We start from the raw sequence: 19,072 nt of genomic DNA, 5'->3' as shown, positions 1-19,072 counted from the left end.
TCTCATCCTGTGGTTCCACATTCCCTGAAGTGCTTGAAGAGACACCGCACCAGACCATGAGACACCGGAAAATGCCCTGGAACTGGCCTGCAGTTTGGATGTTTATTCCATCCCCCTAAAAACCACACACACACACACCCACACACACACAAACATACACTTACTTAAGGAATAGTTCACACAAAAATGTAAATTAGCTGATAATGTATTCACCGTAAGGCCAGATGCACTTTCTGAGATTTCAGATATTGAGTGACAAGTGATGAAAAACATGAAGAAATTAATGACTTTCATAACGTTTTATAAAGTTGTTGATGTAAATAGTTATTTCCAGATCTGGAGAAATGTATAGCTGTCCAACCTGTGCCTGATAATGATATGTGTCTATTCACAATGAATGACCTCAACTTAAAATAAACAAACAACTGTAAATAAAAGAACATTCAATTTAATAAAAGAACAATAAACAAAACATGCACCTGTACTTTCTTTTAACTTTGACACAAGAGGATCCTGTTAGTAAGTGAACCGTTTAAGGGTTTGTTGCTGTTAATAATATTCATGGTTTTAGGATCTCTCACTGGATTGATGATCTGCTAGTGCTGGAGTTCCAGTTCCAGATAAACAACAGGATAAAGGAGCTGTATAGTTTCTCTCCACTTTACACTGAAGTGTTCAACAGCTCATCCATATTAACTGGGCTCTTGCAGATGTCGGCTGAACTCTTCAGGATGAACAATCGTCTGTCCATCACAGATCAGATCCTCCTTCTCTATGATTATGAGCTGCATCTGAAAATCTCTGAACAGGTTAAACAATCACATTTTGAATCATTACTGCAGTATGTGACTGAGTTTCTCTGTGTGAGCTGCGTTGATTTGTTTCCATTTCTCCTCATGAGGGTGCGTGAGCCTCGACACAGCCCAACCTTGTTACCGTGAGTTCATTACAAGAGGACAAGCGTTAATGTCGAACCCTGAAACTGATCAGAAAATGTAACGGAACGTTGTAGAAATGTAGTGTGGAATAGAAAGTAGGCTCTAATAATTGCTGCAAAATGTATTCGTATTTGTAGCTACTTTGTTACATTCCACCACTGCTTGAGATAAACAACATCTTTCCAGAGCTGAAAAGCACGAGAGCATTTTTTCTTAAGAAAATGTTTTGGGTAAATGTTAGTAATTTTGAAGTTATTTTAAATGTTGTTGCATGCATGGACCATATATTTTCCCCATTTAAATGATCAAAAAGGTTGTTCCAATATATGAGAATGCAGGAGGGGCAGAGGCAATGTTCTCAAAGTCTTATTTTATAATTTCTTCCTTTTTTTCCGGTGAAACATTTCACCAGCGTGTTGACAGGTTCAGGAAAGGGTTCCTAAAGATAAAGTATTATTTTTGAAAAGCGTGATTGTTCAGATGTCTGCAATAACGACAATAAGCAGCAGATGTCAGCATTTATCTTTTTGTTTTTCTGCCCGAGTCCACCTGTCAGAGAGGACCGTTCGTGACGTCCCACACCTCACCTTATCTGTCCCGCCCCTGACGTCGCAGACACACATTCATTCACGCGCTCATAAGTTTGAAAGCAAAGCCTCGACTCCCGGCTCAACTCCACCTGTCCGTTATTGAATAACACAGCTCCGTCACTTTCTGTCGGTAATCTATAGCACAGCTCTTGTAGACGGCCGTCTTGCTATGAGGATTTGCGGGAGGCGATAAGCGTGCTGTCCTGTCCGAGTTATTTTGGAGTAATTATCGACTGAGCGGAGAGTTTTTGCAGACATTTGAGTGCGCGTGCTCGTTGCGAGAGGGGTAGAAGAATGTCGCGCGACCCGGAGGAGGTGAATAAACTGACCGAGAACACTTACAAGGTGAGAGAAATGACACTTATACACACACAGATATTATTCACCTGTTGAGATCACAGTGGCTAGGTTAAGCGTGAAACATCCACATATATGGAGACATAATCAGATATAACAGGTTTACAGTTTGGACCTTTCTGCATTGAGGTGATCATTTTGCTGGTTAGGAAACTTTTAACCTGGTCTGGAAAGTTTTAGTCAAACTGGGTCGTTCACTGTTTAAACTGGTGAAGATGAACACGATTCTCTTCGGGTTATTCAAATTTGGTGTTGTCATTACACAGGTGGGTTTTTACCACAGCACAGATGGTTGTCAAATGATTTATTGACACACCCAAATGAGTCAGAACTGAATCCTAGATTAAATCATCCAGGGATTTAACGTTAGTCACACAAGTATATTCTGATACTGTTTTTTGCCTAGTGGGAATGTATTTTATTATCATCCCACCCTTGTGTGAATCATATGCTTTATTTCCCTTTAAAGCTAGCTAAAAACAGCCTCAATATTAGCACAACTTTAATTTAATTTTGTCTTCAAAGTGAGGGAATCTCACAACAACATATAACCTCACATTTCCTATACAGTATAGTGTATATGATACGTTATTTTGGGTTTTCTGGTATTATGTAGTTATGCCCTAATCCTAAAAAGTCCTTGAATTTTCTTTATAATATAAAATGAAGAATAATAATTATTATTATTTTGGGATGGAATATATTCTCAACATTTTTTTGTGACAAGTCTACTGATATTGAATAACTTTGCACTGAGACATACAGTAGATCCCACATGTAAAAAAAAAAAAAAAGGTGTTGACAAAAGTTAGGCAATGTGATGCAATTAGATTTTTAAATTATCTCAATTGTTTTCTTAATAATTGTCCTAAGTCTAAGTTTTCATTTTGGTGACTATATAGTTTTATGGGACTCTTAAAGTCGTAGGGCGGGGCTTGATTTTGTCCATGTGGAATTGACTGGATGGTTGTGGTTTGCTATTGGTGGATCTTAGTGAGTGACAGGTTGCCCCGCCCTCACGCCAGTAAACGCATCATCAGAGAAGAGAAGCCACTGTAAGAGAGAGGGGAAGTTATTTTGATTACAGATTATGAGAAGACATGAATTTAAAGTAGTGATGTGCATGGGCCACGGATTAATAATTTATAATATATACTGCTATATTACATAAAAAATAGGAATTGTCCATTTGATTTCATGGCTACTTTAATATGTGAAGTGAATTGTGCTATCTTTACCTCTTAAGGAGTGATCATCCTACAATGCAAAGTATTAGAAATAGTTTTAAAGGTTGTACACAGACCACAGCATGTGACGCACACTCCTCAAGAACAGTGACGATTATGAGCTAATGTAGAAATATGAGCACTTAACACCACAACACAACAAATAACGTCAGTAAAGTCAGCATGGAGTAAAACAAGCTTATAACAGTAAATGCATAATTAATTATTTAAAAATGAAAATTGTCATTTATTCAACCTCATGTCTTTTCTAGCCTGTATGGCAGTGGATCTCAACCTTTTTGACTTCATATAAAATATTTTAGAGCTTGGCATAGCTAGAAACATGTATATTTGTTATAAAAATAACCAAAATAACTTTTGATCGGTGATATTATTGCTTGTTTTGTCTTATTTTAAATAATTTTTAGTCGTCTTGTCGTTTCCAAGTGGGCTCCGGCCCCCTGATTGAGAAGCACTGCTGTATGACTGAGGCTGTGTTCACACTTGGCAGGTTTGGTTGGATTAAAATGAACTCTGGTGTGATTGCTCTGTTAGTGCGGTTCATCTGAATAAGTGTGAACGCTGCCATCTGAACCCTGGTGTGCACCAAACAAGTTCCAAACGAACTCTGGTGCGGTTCGAATTAAATATTAACACAACACGGAGCAAAGACATGTAAACAAACCAAAAACAGGACATGATGTCACAAGATGTGACCCTAAAAAGGACAGAATGCTCACACACACCTGTTTTTTCTCGTCATAGTTGTGATGTTGCCCATCACAGTTCGGTACAGGCATCAGAACCACAGATCTTGGTTTGTGTGTGTGTGACGGAGGGATTCCTGATGCTGTTTTGACTCCTTTACTTCACAAGTTCTCCGCTGGTCAAATGACCATCATATACAGGGCTTGACATTAACGTTTTTGCTCACCAGCCACTGCGGCTAGTGTTTTTTCCAAAGCATTTTCACTGGCCAAAATGTTGGAAATTTGTTGTTGTCTATATGTAAATGACCACTGCACACACCCAAATCAAGTCTACATCAAATGCATAACATGACAGGTCATCAAATAGGTCTATTTAGCTCTGATAAGGTGTGTAAAGCTCCTTAAACTAGACAGAGAAACACTGTTTTTTTCAGTTGCTTGTCTGAAAAAAATCAGATTTTTGGGTGTAAATATAATTTATTCTTACAATATTCTCATCAGTGTTATCAGCTATCATCTAGATTAGAACAGGGTTATTCAAATCTTGCCCTGGAGGGCCAATGCGCTGCAGAGTTAAGCTCCAACCCTAATCAAACACACCTGAATATGCTAATCAATGTCTTCAGGTTCATTAGAAAATCACAGGTCGGTGAGTTTGATCAGGGTCGGAGCTAAACTCTGCAGCGCATTGGCCCTCCAGGGCAAGATTTGAATAACCCTGATCTAGAATATTCTGTGTATGAGCCCATACAGTAGCCTAGTGAAATACATATCCATATTTTCATGTGATTTGACAGTTTGTTTTATTAAATATCTAAAATCTAAAAGGTGTGCGTCATACCTGACTCCTAGATGAACACTTTACAGTTGTTTGACTGCAAGTCATTCTCTTCAAATGCTATGGAAGTTAGAAACATGTATACTAATGTCATGTGTAACTTTAGAGACGGTCCCTAAATTTACAAATATCAACCAGCTTTATGCCAGTCACATCAGATGCGCTGTGATCTTTGTTTGAAACTATTTTCGCTGCTGAAATAGAACAAACACAGTCAATCACTGTATGATGAATGAATCTCCTGCGTACATCGCACGTACATCTCTGCTGTGTTGCTTATGATGAGAGTGCAGATTTCAGTGAGTGAGAGCGCCCTCTGAACAAAACTCCGGCGTTTCAGCGATGACTAATCTGAACGCCTCTGATTATTAGACATTGAATTCATAAACTCAACAGAATCGCGTGTGATTGGTTCTAATGTGCAACACGAACAGATGCCTTTTGAGAAGACCACAATAAAATTCAACCCGCCAAAGTGGCTGGGAGTGACTGTTACACGCCACTGCTGAAATACACCCGCAAATGGCGGGTGTTAAAGGGTTAGTTCACCCGAAAATTAAAATACCTGCATAATACCAGAAAACACAAACTAATGTATACCCAAAAATGAAAATGACCCCATGATTTACTCACCCTCAAGTCATCCTAGGTGTATATGGCATTCTTCTTTCAGACGAATACAATCAGAGTTATATTAATACATATCCTGGCTCTTCCAAGCTTTATAATGGCAGTGAATGGCTGTTTCTTTTTTGAAGTCCATAAAAGCGCATCTATCCATCATATATCTGCTCCACATGGCTTTATTAAGTAAAATATCTATGATGACACTTTTATGATGGCACTTTTACGATTTTCATCTATGATGGCACTTTTAATAGCACTTTTATGATGGATAGATGCACTTTTATGGACTTCAAAAACAAAGCAACAATTCACTGCTGTTATAAAGCTTGGAAGAGCCAGGATATTTTTTAATATAACTTTTATTGTATTCGTCTGAAAGAAGAATGTCATATACACCTAGGATGACTTGAGGGTGAGTAAATCATGGGGTCATTTTCATTTTTAGGTGAACTAACCCTTTAATGTCAAGCCCTGATGACATGTAGGCTACGCACATTCAACAAGTGCATTTAGCCCAGAGCACAACATTGGTTTGGGTGTTCGACAAGATTTTTTTTTTTTTTTTGGTATTAAAAATGAAAGTGTGAAAGTCAATGGAAACCGAAACAGTCTGATTACCAACGTTCTTCAAAATATTGTCTTTTGTGTTCGACAGGTCCTACAGGTTTTGAACAAAATGAGTGTGAATAAATGAATGTTTTAGGTGAACTAGCCCTTTAATGTTTCAGAAGTATTAAATTCGAAATTCTCTGGACAAATGTGTGTTTAACTAGTTGGGACATTATCGGGGAATTCTGTTGGTCTAACATGGGTTTAATGTAGTTTTTAAGTAATTAAAGGGATAGTTCACCCAAAAAACGAAAATGTTGTCATCATTTACGCAGCCTTATGTTGTTCCAAAACTGTTTGAGTTTTTTTCTTCTGTTGAACTAAAAGGAAGATATTTTGAAGAATGTTGGTATCCAGACAGCTGATGGTAGCCATTGACTTCCATAGACAAACTACTTCCATAAATGGACATATAATAGCATTTTCTTGGGAAGGAGAAGTTTACAGTTATTTTGTGGTCCCTTGATTTTACAGTATAGCTGTGCCACTGATTAAACATTAGGAGGTTTATTATCAGAGACCTGCTCCCACGTCATATCTGTCCATGAGTGCGTCATTCCAATAAAGTTTCATTCCAGTATAATATCAGCTGTGCCTCCTGTCATATCTCAGGCGGTTCGATACGTGTCAGGGAGTGGAGAGGAGTGGGCTGTCTTTATGAATGGAGGATTAGTAAGCATTAAGCAAGCACATGTATGCCTCTTAATGTTCAGTAAATATAACCAAGCCCAAGTCTTCACTAGTGACTCATTCAACTCTCTGCTTCCTTTCTTCCTAATGCAGTGAACTATTGCAGCTTTGGCAACTATTAAAACACATGGTGTGTTTGCTCAGGAACTGATCTTGTAGTGAAAAGCAGTAGTTTCTTGCAGTTCTCAACTTGAGTCCAAACTTCATTCTCCCAAACTTAGTCATTCCCATGCTGTCACTACCAGACTGTCTCGTTGACTCGGGGTAGCAATATTGACACGGATAGCGGTGCATATGAATTTGAATTCAAGATTTATTCCACAATGGAGGAACAGGCACAGCACCTCAAACCCTGAGACGGGCATCCTGTGAGAATATCTGCAGAATGTATCAAGTGGGTCGACTCATGAATGGATATTTCACACTCTCAATTTCTTCTTGAATGTCTCCCAGGATGTGTGTCCAGAGTTATTTGAAGCTGATGATTGGCTCTCTAAGGCCACATTTACATTACATTATTCAAGTGACCCTTTCAAGGGATTTTCTGTGGCCTCCCATGTGGCACAGATCGAATGTGTCCCACAAAATTTGCAAGCAGGAAAAAAGCACATGGATCCTGATATTCTCAGATTAGTTTCAGGCCTCATTCATATGTGGACATAGCCTGGTCCTACCAGACTCTCGTACATTTCATTTGTACAGAGAGTTTGGCCACTCTCCATTGACAAGCGTTAACTTCCTTGAAGGCGGGTAACTCTGTTGAAGTTTAAAACTATTGGATCTGCCCAGAGCCACTCTGGATCTGCCATAACCAATCGCTAACGTTTGGTCGTGACATATGTCATCTCAAACTAACTAACGCACAACATCAACGTCATCGTTCTCAGCAGAAGTACGTTGGAGGGCGGAGCCAGCTTAATGTGGACACTCATCTGATAAGAATCTGAAATAAATGCCATGTAAGCGGACAAGTCTGCGTTTCCTGAAAGCATCATTAGCCAACTATAATTGCAAGTTCCACCAGCATAGTTCAATGAGTCTTCCCGGGTTTCAAGGTCCCGGGTTCCCGAAACCCTAGTTCCAATTAACATTCGCAAACAACATCGCTAAGTTGTGTGGTTGCAATGACAGCTCTCGACCTGTGGTTAGAAGCATAGTTTCTTGTTTGCATGACATTTGGACTTACTTAATCTTTTAAGCAAGCTCACATGAAGTATCTTTATTTCAAATATATACAAATGTCATTTTTATGTGATTTTTGATTATATCATCATCTTAAAATGTCTCTAGGGCTGTATTAAATATTTTAAAGAAAAGTTTTAACTTTGTGGAAAATAGTAAATAATATTGGTGACAGGGAAGTATTAAATTCTAATCTAGTGGCCATTCAGTAAAAACCAGACCAGATTGTATTTAAGACAGAACTGTAAATTGGTCCAACAGCTTGTTCTTCTGACTCATGGATTGTGTCTGTGTGTGTGCGCGCGCGCATGCTTGGACAAAACAGAATTTTGAATTTGAAAGCACAATTTATTTAGCCACTAATTACAAACCAAAGTTATCCATGAAAATCGGACCTCACCAGGTTGGAACTCAGTTTGTAGTTTGTCGAGTCTCTTGAGGGTTGGGTAGATGTCAGATCTCCATGTTCATCACCTATAGAATTACAACAGCATACTAACATACCTAAATATGTTGTTATGGGCCAAAGTAGAAGCATTTTGCCATGTGATGTACCCCTGCATGCCCTGTACATTATAGAGACAGACACTTTTTAAAATGGGACTGAAGAGGCTGTTTCATGGACAGAAATGTCTCAGTCCACGCAATGCCATGATTGCGAATTATTACATCAGGATTGCTCATACCAACATTTTAACAATTTTCCTCTGTTTGAAATCTCTCTTCACAGAATGTTATGGAACAATTCAACCCGGGGTTACGTAACCTCATAAACCTGGGAAAGAGCTACGAGAAAGCCGTTTCAGGTGAGCCTTACCCTTCAATAACATCCATATCCTCCTGAGACTCAGAATAAAAACGTTTTTTGAATTTAGTATTTTTTTCATGTCATTACATTGTTTGCAGCATAAGAAACCAATGAAAGTAAATCATGAAAAATGGTATGTCCACTGTAGTAAAACATTAAATTACATGAAATTACATATAGGCAAAAACAAACTTTTTTTTTCATTGATCAACTTTCAGGATTTTTTTTCCCACAATTTTGTATAAAGATGATTCTCAACTATGTTATAAAAGATATAACGAAATGAATTTATATTTTATTTCATGCAATATGTGGGTAAAATGGCCATAAATGGGTAGTGACATTCAATACAATGCATCTATACACTGTATCTAACATAATCATTTAATTTAATTGTAATAATGCTAGTAATAATTGGCAACATTTTCATAATAATATCTAATGTTTCAGGAATATTGATTTATAATTTCTTTCCCTATTCACTTATGTCTCCAAAATGCCTAATAAACATGCTTTAAGTCCCGGTGTCAATCAATGCCCTGTTTTGAAACAGAAAGTCATATATTTATTAGAAACCACATAACATTTTCCTGAGATGTTGATTTTTGACAAACAATTTGAAAATTAGTCTGATTTAAATAATTACCAAATTTTATCACATTTCCATAAGAGTGCTAAATTTGATCACTATTAATGTCAGTCATTTTTAAAGACCAAGGAGAAGTTGTTATCCTGGTGAAAACTGAGAGAAATTCACTAAAATATAATGTCCACTACAGTGGATAAAAGTCTATTCCTGGGTCCCAGAAATATAGCATTATTCTATGTTTTACGCATTGCCGGGAATTGTAAGGCTGCGTTGTCTTATGAAGCATTTGTTTTTGTTTGAGTGTGTATAATCTATTTATTAGTTTGGAAAAATTAAGATTTTTAATTATTTTGTAGGAAGATTTATTTGATCACAAGTACAGTAAAAATATAATTTATAATGTAATTTATTCCTGTTCTGGCAAAGCTACATTTTATCATTACAGCATCATTACTCCAATCTTCAGTATCACATGTTCCTTCAGAAATCATTATGATTATCAATATGACACATCCATAATTCACGTTAATGGCAATCAACTGGAAATCTAAACAATGGTTAGACCTAGCGGTTGGTACATGCAAAAGGACATCTAAAACATCAAGATCAATTATGGAAAGGATGGAGCTTCGACTTCCTTTTCCTTTTTCCCTTCCCTCACTCCCACATATAGTGTTTCTTCAGATTGCTTATGTCTATCTGAAAAAGTAGGTCTACTGAACAAAGGGTCGGTTTCATCAAATCTTGAACAAATGTGTTACCGCTTGAGGACTAGGGTTATACATAATAACCATACTCACAGAGTACACACAGCACAACACCTCTTAAACAGCTTGTTGTGCCTGGACTGACTGAAAAGGTTTGTTTTTCCTCTTCTGCTGAACGTGTACATGAATAATGTGATTATAGTGAGATTTAGGCAATATTGCCTTAATCATTACATTATGTAAACGTAATACCTTGATCAAGTTGATGCAATTAAGTTCATAATTGCAGTATCCATAATCGTAGTAAAAAGTAGTGTGGCTTATGGCAATTTTAATCAACAATTTGAATCTATTCCACCAAAGTGCACGTGCTTGTGACGTTCACGAATTATGTTTTCATGCACAGATTCATAAACATAGTGGTTTGGGGTGCTAAAAATTTTCATGTTGACAGCATTACATGGCGAAAATAATGCAGTATAATGATGATCGAAACATTGAAATGAAGACGTATGGGCGTCACTGAAAAAAATAGAATGGCATTAACAACATTGCAAGGAAATTTAGTGAGAAGCATTCAAATTCGGCACAAACTAGCCTAGAAATCTAGACGCACCGTAGCGGCAGCAAATCTAATTTGCAGCCAAGGTAGTCTAGCAACTCTCCGTTGGCTTGCGAGCTGGAAAAAAACAAACTCTGGTCAGGCCAATCACATCGTGTATAGAGTCGGTGGGCGGGCTTAACATAATGACGGCAGAGTTGCGGAGGTTCTGCGTGCTACTTGAAAACATAGAAGCTGACGAACAGCGGTCTTTCGAATCGGCTTTGGCCGCGACTCTGGAAGACTTGGAGTTAAGCTTTTCTTTGAGAAAAGAACAAAGAACGGCACTGAAGTCATTCTTAAGAAAGGAAGATGTGTTCGGAGTTTTGCCGACCGGATACGGCAAAGTTTAATCTATCAACTAGCTCCGCTTCACCTTCTTCGTTGCTCTGGTTGGTTGTAGCGCTATCCTATTGCGTGCAAATGGAATTTGAAAGACAACCGTTTATCCCTTCCGTCGGATTGAGCCTTGCCAATGGTGAGTTCTCAGACCCAACATCTTGATGTGGGTCTGGCTTGTCAGGCTAGTTTTAAACCATATCAGATCAAACAGCGCTGACGTGGAAACTAGGAGAAATATTGTGCCATGAACGAGCAAGTTATAGAAGGCTTTTCAATCCACAAATCACCAACATTCACCATGGATTTAATGTAGCAATGCTAACTGTAATCATGGTATTGTGGCAGAAATAGTCAAATGTTATTCATCTCGGGGTTTGTATAACCTTTAAGAGTGAAATTCAAGTACTTTTCGAGGGCTTTCAAATGCTTCGCACTTTTCCAGCACTTCAAAGGTCTAAATATTATACAATTGAAATGTTATTTTTAATGTGATTTGTAAAATTAAAAGTTTAAAGATGTAGGAAAACTAAACCTTTGGCCTAGTCCACACGTACATGGGTAGAGTTTTTTTCTCGGTGTAAAAAAAAAACGTCCACATAAAAATAGGGATGCACCGAAATGAAAATTCTTGGCTGAAACCGAATACTGAACACGTGTTTATTTATTTATTTCGCCAATTATTTTCACCATTGCATAAATTTAGCTTTTTTACTATTTTGTCTTGTTTTTAAAATAAATTACAATTTTTTATTTATTTGTTAATTTTTTTTTACAAAACTACAATTTAAAAATATTTATTTAACACTGAACATGTTTAGCATTCCTGCAGACATTCTACAAACAAAACACAATATAACAAAGAAAACAAAAAAAGTAAATAAAATACAAATATTTTTATTTGGCCATCTTATCTTATCTTTGGCCTATTATGCCTACAGGTATGATAATCAAATCATTATCAAATGTTGTTTGTTCATGAGAGGTTTTGCAAGCCTGTATAACTCTCAGCACTGAATAAAAACTCTGGTGGTTTGAGCAGTGAGTGGAGTCTGACTAACTTAAAGCATATTGGCCATTGCGTACAAGAGATCAGCAACTATGTCACGTTGTAAATGGATACATTTGACGTTCTACAGACACAAATATGCTCTGGAGCATTTGCCAATATATTATTACATTATCAACTAAGGGTGCTCTTGCTTGCATTTGAGGGTGCTGCTTAGACAATTCAGCAGAACAATGTCTGCAAAAATCCATTTCTGCATCTTTCTCGGACACTTTAAAGCCTTCTTTAAGCGTTGTTTACTCGACGCGGCTGCACGAACGCGATCATGTGCTGCTTTGCTGCATTTAGAAGTGTGCGCGCCTCTCTCTCACACGCGCAGGTTGCTATATTTGATCGCGTCATCAAAAACCTCATTGTTCGGTAAAATTAATTCAGTCTTTTTACTATTTTTGGCCGAATAATTTCGGTTGCAGAACAATCAGTGCATCCCTAAAAAATACCAAATAACAAATCCAAAATCTCCGGTTTCACTGTCCACACGACAACACTGCAACTGGAGTTTCTAAAAATCTTCACCCTCGCGGGAGTTTTCAAACAAAGTTAAGTTTCAGTGACCAGATACTGTGTTTGCGTGTGGACGAACGGCCAAACCACATAGAAACAGCTGCGGTTTTGAAAATACCCATGTTCGTGTGGACAGGGCTTTAGTGGCAAACAAACACTTTTATTTAAAAAAGACATGAAATTACCACTATAACCAGTAGATGGCGGCAGAGGAGCACTTATTGGCTTATTAGCCATTTCCACTCGCTAATTTAAGGAAAAAAGTCACAGAGTCTCATGAAAAAAAAAACTTTTCTTCAAATTGTGACTGAATTACACAGAAAGCAAGTAAAGAGCGCTCCTTTTATAATCATTGAAGCTGTCGGTCAGTTCAGTGTGGTTTTTTTTACGTTACTGTTAATAAAAGTACATTTTATCTGCATATCAATTCAAGCTCAGTGCTTCGCTGTCACATTTCCAATAAACAAACATAATATTAGTATTAACTGCTCTAATTAATGCAAAACAATAGCAATTTTATGATTAAACTAACTTTATGATTAAATATACCCCCAGCTCTACCAAATCAGGTGCTGGTGCCACATTTGTAGAACTGAGCTCTCACATGTTAGTCTGGAGCCCTGAGGCGTTTCACACTTGACATAAGTAGTTTAAAACCGTGTCCAGTAACACACCTGCTGTTTTTGAGTTCATTGTGCTGGGCATGGGGTATGTGAAGAATGGTGGTAAAAATAACCACAGTTCTAAGTGAATAATCAGAATAATGAAAATTGCATGGAAACGGAGGTGAAGAGGTTTGCTCGTGTCAAGTAAACATCTTGCTGTGATTAAGTCCTTACTCTGGTTGTTGGAAATAATCACATTATTGGTGCACAAGTAAACACAGTGAGTGTGTCGGCTTTTAAAAACGTGCCTCCAGACAGCAGTGTACTATTGTGCTTTATTCAAATATCTTCTCCTCTCGGCTGTTTTATAATTATTTTGGTGATAACAAATGAGACGTGTGCAGACTGATGAAATAAAACAAATATTATCTTAATTATTGTACTCAATATGGCTGTGACGGTGGCAGTTTTTTTACCACTGCGGTGGTAATGGACCAACTATATATATATCTTCCACAGGGTCAAAACATTTAGGCTATGTTTGATTTTGTGCTGCCAGAGAAAGCGAGAAAGTTTTATAACTAATATACAATGTTTTGAAATATAGAAAGTAAAACAAATATCTTTGGCTATTCCACCTCAGTAGAATAACCCACATTCTTATCCTCTCTTTGCAGCCATGGTTCTGGCTGGGAAGCAGTACTTTGATGCTGTATCTAAGATCGGGGAGACCGCAGCCGTATCTCCAGTGTCCAGGGAACTGGGTGAGTCACGCCTAATGCTTTTTATTGAGAACTGCATGAGCACTTTTCCATTTACTCTTCCTATAGTGCCAATTCTCATGTGTAGAGATGCGAGGATGTTAAAGAGGATTATGCAGTGTCTTTGTTCACAAAAAACAAAAAAAAACATCTACTGTAGCAGTCACTTCAGTTCAGTTCATTTGGTTGTTGTTAGTACTGAACACTGACAAACAAATAGACTTGTAATCTATCTTTCACTATCACTATTTCCTCTAATTGTGGTAAAGATAACATGGGTCATAATCAGACGTTGTGATAACGTAAAGGTATTTGCCATAAAGAATGTTACGTGTCCGAGTCGAGTTTCGGTTTCAGCATGTTTGCTGACATTGCATTGTATCTGCCAGATCATAATAATGGTGGATATGTTGCATTTATTGACTCGTGTCATGTTTGAGAAATCAGGGTTGATTGCACATGCTCTCACACGTGTGTGTGTGTGTGTGTGTGTGTGTGGGTGTATTTGTGCTGTGTTTTTTGAAAAATGATATGTGAAACAGAATGCATTATGTAACTATGTAATGTATGCAATGGTATAAAGATTTCAAACAACGCTATGCTGCATTGTTGGCACGTGACTTCAGGGCATTGCTTTCCCGGGATGCTGAAGGTGCTTATGAAATTAGTAGGTGATGCTCTAGTAGTTCAAGTGCAGACTTAATGTGTAGGTAATTAATGGCACTTCCAGTACACTAGTATGCGAATAAATATTCTTGTAAAGTAGGAGGTTGAATTTTGAATCCATTAATTGCTTTTTGCAGTGGTATAGAATCATTATGAGTTATTATGCGAAGTCATTTAAAATATTATACATGAAATGAGTACAGTGTTTCCCCTAGATTTTTTGAGACTATGTTGGGTGGACCTCTGCACCTTTAAGGGTGTCCTGCCAACCTCCCCCAATAATTGTGTACATTTTAAAGGTAAATGCATCAATCTAGTGCACTTTAAGAGCTTAAAATTGGGTTAGGTCACCCAAAAATAAAAATCCTCCCATAATTTACTTGCCCTCAAGCCATCCTAGGTGTATATGACTTTCTTCTTTCAGCCAAACACAATCTGAGTTATATTAAAAAATATCCTGGCTCTTCCAAGCTTTATAATGGGAATGAATGGTAATTAAAAAAATGGTAATCCCAAAAAGTGCATCTATCCATCATAAAAGTAATCAATACGGCTCAAGGTGGTTAATAAAGGCCTCCTCAAGCAAAGCGATGCATTTTTTTAAGAAAAATATCCATATTTATAACTTTACAAACTACAGTCACTGGCTTCCAGTAACAGCCGTACGCACATTCACGAGAGAGTCGTGACTTCTGACCCGACGCATGACGTATTGACGAACGCGGAAGAACAAAACAAAACACTGGTCATGAATTAGGTCATTTTTTTTAAGAGAAATGTCGGAGGAGCTTGAGTTTTCTTGGCCAGCTCTATTTGTTTGAACCACGAGAGGCATCTACTCTCACCTGAGCTTACGCTACTCCTACATCCTACATCAGGTAAGAGGTCACTCTTCCGCCAGAACTAGACTTGTGTATGGCCATTACCAGAAGCCAGTGATTATAGTTTATAAAGTTATAAATATGGATATTTTTCTTGCATAAACGCATGGCTTCAGAAGGCATTTATTAACCCCCAGAGCCGTATTGATTACTTTTATGATGAATGAATGCACTTTTTTGCGCTTCAAAAAATGTGGTACATTTCACTCCCATTATAAAGCTTAGAAGAGCCAGTATATTTTTTTAATAGAACTCCAATTGTGTTGTGCTGAAAGAAGAAAGTCATTCATATTTGGGTGAACTATCACTTTAAGAGCTCATTTCCAGTATACAAACTGATTAGAGTCAAAGGTCTTTGCATTGATTTGTACCTGGACTTTAAAGTGGACTCAAACCTGTTCATAGTGTCTTGGCGACACAATTTTGATTCTTTTCATCTGATTAATTGAATTAATAATTTACAGATTAATTGATCCATCCATCATAAAAGTAATCCATACGGCTCCAGGGGGTTAATAAAGGCTTTCTTTGAAAAATATCCATATTTAGAACTTTATAAACTACAATCACTGGCTTCCAGTAACAGTCGTGACCTCTGATAAGAAGTATCAAAGTATTCATGAATGTGGACCATAAAGACTTTAATGACTTTTTACATACTTTGATGTTTTCTTTAAATTCTACCATAATTTAGCACTGTAGACTGCAAGCAATAAAAAAGAAAAACAAAAACTGATCCTACAGCAGTTGTTTTGGGCCGCTTCATCCCAGAGCAGGACTTATAGACAGCAGGAAGTGGACTGAGTGAGAGATTCCTCCAGATTGTCTTGTGCGTGTGTTGGATGTATCGTAGCCGAATACTCCTATTTCACAACTGCAAATTAGGAGACTGACTTTGCAAGGTCACGCATTACACATTACACAGGGATTTTGTGTGCTTGTTGGTTTGGATAAACTCAGCGAAATCTGCTTTGGCAACATAGACTAGTATAATTTCAATTGAGGCTGCTCTTTTTAATCCAGTTTTATTTTTCTCTTGGCAGTCTGATCAGATAATGAGAAGAAAAAAGCACAGCTGATATTATTTTCATTTCATTAGTCAAGCTGGAAATGGAAGGTCAAGTGCATTGTGGGATACAGTATTGCACACAGTGAGCTCCCTTGTTTACCGCACAGTTTGGCAAATATAGTAAGTCAACCATGTGTTCCATGCATACAGATCATTTGCACAATCACAATATGCACAATATACATTCTGTATGCCGCAGAAATGGCAAGAGTGGTTTGGTAGTCTTTATGTGAATTGAGACAGTCTGTATTAGTGATGTCACAATACTAATAATCTAGTTGTCTGTACTGATACCAACAAAAGTACACAATATTCGATACCATGGTAAAAAAAAAAGTACACAATATTCGATACCATGGTAAAAAAAAAAGTGGAGTAGGAAGCACATTTTTTAAAAAGAAATTACAATTATCTTGAAAGGAATTTGTGTTTTATGAGTCAGTAATAAAACAAGGATGAGTAAACACATTAGAGGCAGTAGCATTAATACATACAATAGAATTAAGAGACAAATTAAACAATGCTGCATATTTTTTAAGCTACGTCCAACAGTAGTATTCAAGTAAAAATACCACAGAAATTGAATAATCAAATATTAAATTAACTTTGCATAGTCATAACTGTATAAGTTAAATATTAATCCTTATTAAAGCTTTTCCTTTGGTGTTTGATTATCATTCATAATACAGACAGCCAATAGTAGACAGTAGCAGGTTTTAAAGGACAATATGCTGTTACACATGCTGGTCACATTCACATAACCGTTGTGAATATTCGCCAAGAAGGGCATTTTGACACAACTTTGTGTGTATTTGAACGTTTATGTGTAATAATCTGCTATAATCTGACACTTGTGAGAGGCGGCTGTGTGTGTGCGCTTTTGGTGACCTACTCTTTGAAGACTAGGGCTGGGTATCGACTCAGATGTTCCAATTCGATTCGATTTTGATTCTCGATTCAACTCAATGAAAATAGATTGAATACAAATACAATATTTATAAAAAAGAACAGTGAACATAAGTTTACAAGTGGGTAATTAAAAAGAAATTAAGAGCCACAAAACTGTTTATTAAACTCTTTATTTTAGGTACACTTGGGTACATTAAAACGGAATCAATAAGTTCAAACCTAATAGCCTATTATAAACAGATTTCCTCAAATAAAAGTTAGTCCACATAATAAGTCAGCACGTTAAGGTATTGTTGTCCGTTACTACGGCAACCACTTGCGCGTCTGGGTTTGAACCATAGACTGTACAAAAATATAGACGTAGTGTCCGTGACGTCCCCGATAGGGTTTTGAAGCGCAAAGTAGGGTCGAGCTGGCCGTTGCCATCTTCGCAGCGCGTCACTTCTCTATGAGATTCTGCTCCCTCCTGGAGCCTGTCCCTAGTGGCCAGTCGATGAATTGCAGTTTAAGTCACTTCCGTATTGACTTCAAGAGAAACTGAGGGAGGTTGCTGCTTGGTTTGAACGCGCCTCTCGTGTATGAAAAGTATCTGTACACATGACGGGTAGCAAAATCGCAAGCTTGTTGTGTACTGACAACTACATTATTTAATCGTATTTTCTTATCGTTAGGTTGTTGATATAGCAACTATTCAAGTGTAAAGTAGGTTTCATTCATAATGTTTCTCCTTTAATCTGATATAAAATGTCCTACTGTATTGTCCCTTATAACCAGTCCCACACGGAATCTGGTCCGCAGAATTCAGCTGAAAGCTCAGCAGATTTCCACAGATTAGTGCCCTTCATTGAAAAGCATACACAACCTGCTCGTGCGTGATTGTGAAGGGTAGTAGTCTGTGCTGATTGACATTGCTGATTGCTGATTGTGAGAGAGTGACCGTGGAGGAGTAAGGAAACATACAATTCTGCAAAAATTACTTATTTATAGCTATTAAAAGTAATTTATTTATTTACTTAGGTAGGTTTTTATTTATTTTGCTCTATTGTTGAATGATATTAAATTGTTTATTTTAATGATTTGTGTACAATACAATCGATAAAGCATTGTAGTCTTTTAGTGGATGTACTATAAAAGAGATCTAGCTTTGTTTAAAAGTCAAGTTGTTCTATTTTGCTTTGTATTGTAGACCTTAAATAAAAGTTAAGAAGTGAATATTTTATTTGTAATGTTTTCAGTTCCAATACTCTTAGATCTTTTTAATGCATTTAAAACCAATCACAAAAAAGTCCAGAGATTCCGTGTGGCCCTGCTTATAACCGGTAGTGTAACAAGCCTAAGCAAGGCAACATGTTTAATTGTTATACTAGTTAGACATGACATAGAAGAAAACAGAAAAGTTTTGTGTAAGCTTTCAAAATCTCACTTTGCTCATCTTCTGAGTGGACATTTCTCTGAAGGCGCCGCAAGCGCCAGAGAAAACCAGCGCATGCAAAAGCTGGGGTAAAATTAAACTATTTTGTTTTCTGCTGCTACACTTTTCATGATGTAACATTAACATGACGGTAATTTAAACGAAGCCTTTGTAAAAATATAAAGCAAAACATTAAGGGTCTGAATTACGAAACAGCGAGTAAATTCCAAACAAACACCGATGGAAGTGGACAGTTCAGCGTGTGATCTACTGATGACGCACAATTTAAAGAACACAGACGCAGCCGGATCATTTCCATGACCAACACAATCTCCTAAACTCCTACAAATGCATATGCAATGAGGTCAGCTGCAAAAATAACCAAA

The 19,072-nt window shown here is 37.3% G+C and overlaps 1 protein-coding gene across 1 annotated transcript in view; it reads left to right on the top strand.

Moving 5' to 3' along the window:
- Window positions 1–1,555: 1,555 nt before the first annotated feature.
- baiap2l1b (BAR/IMD domain containing adaptor protein 2 like 1b) overlaps window positions 1,556–19,072 on the top strand; it is an 80,617-nt gene continuing 63,100 nt past the window's right edge. Inside the window, exons 1-3 of the mRNA XM_079833052.1 lie at window positions 1,556–1,873; window positions 8,498–8,573; window positions 13,667–13,753. Of these exons, the coding sequence (XP_079689178.1) occupies window positions 1,823–1,873; window positions 8,498–8,573; window positions 13,667–13,753 (214 nt within the window). The 5' untranslated portion in view covers window positions 1,556–1,822. The remainder of the gene's footprint in view (window positions 1,874–8,497; window positions 8,574–13,666; window positions 13,754–19,072) is intronic.

This window comes from Gobio gobio (assembly GCF_949357685.1).
Source record: "Gobio gobio genome assembly, chromosome: 1".
In the NCBI taxonomy this organism is placed as follows: Eukaryota; Metazoa; Chordata; class Actinopteri; order Cypriniformes; family Gobionidae; genus Gobio; species Gobio gobio.
The sequence above is the reverse complement of the archived record's forward strand: the minus strand, read 5'-3'. Positions and strand labels throughout refer to the sequence as shown.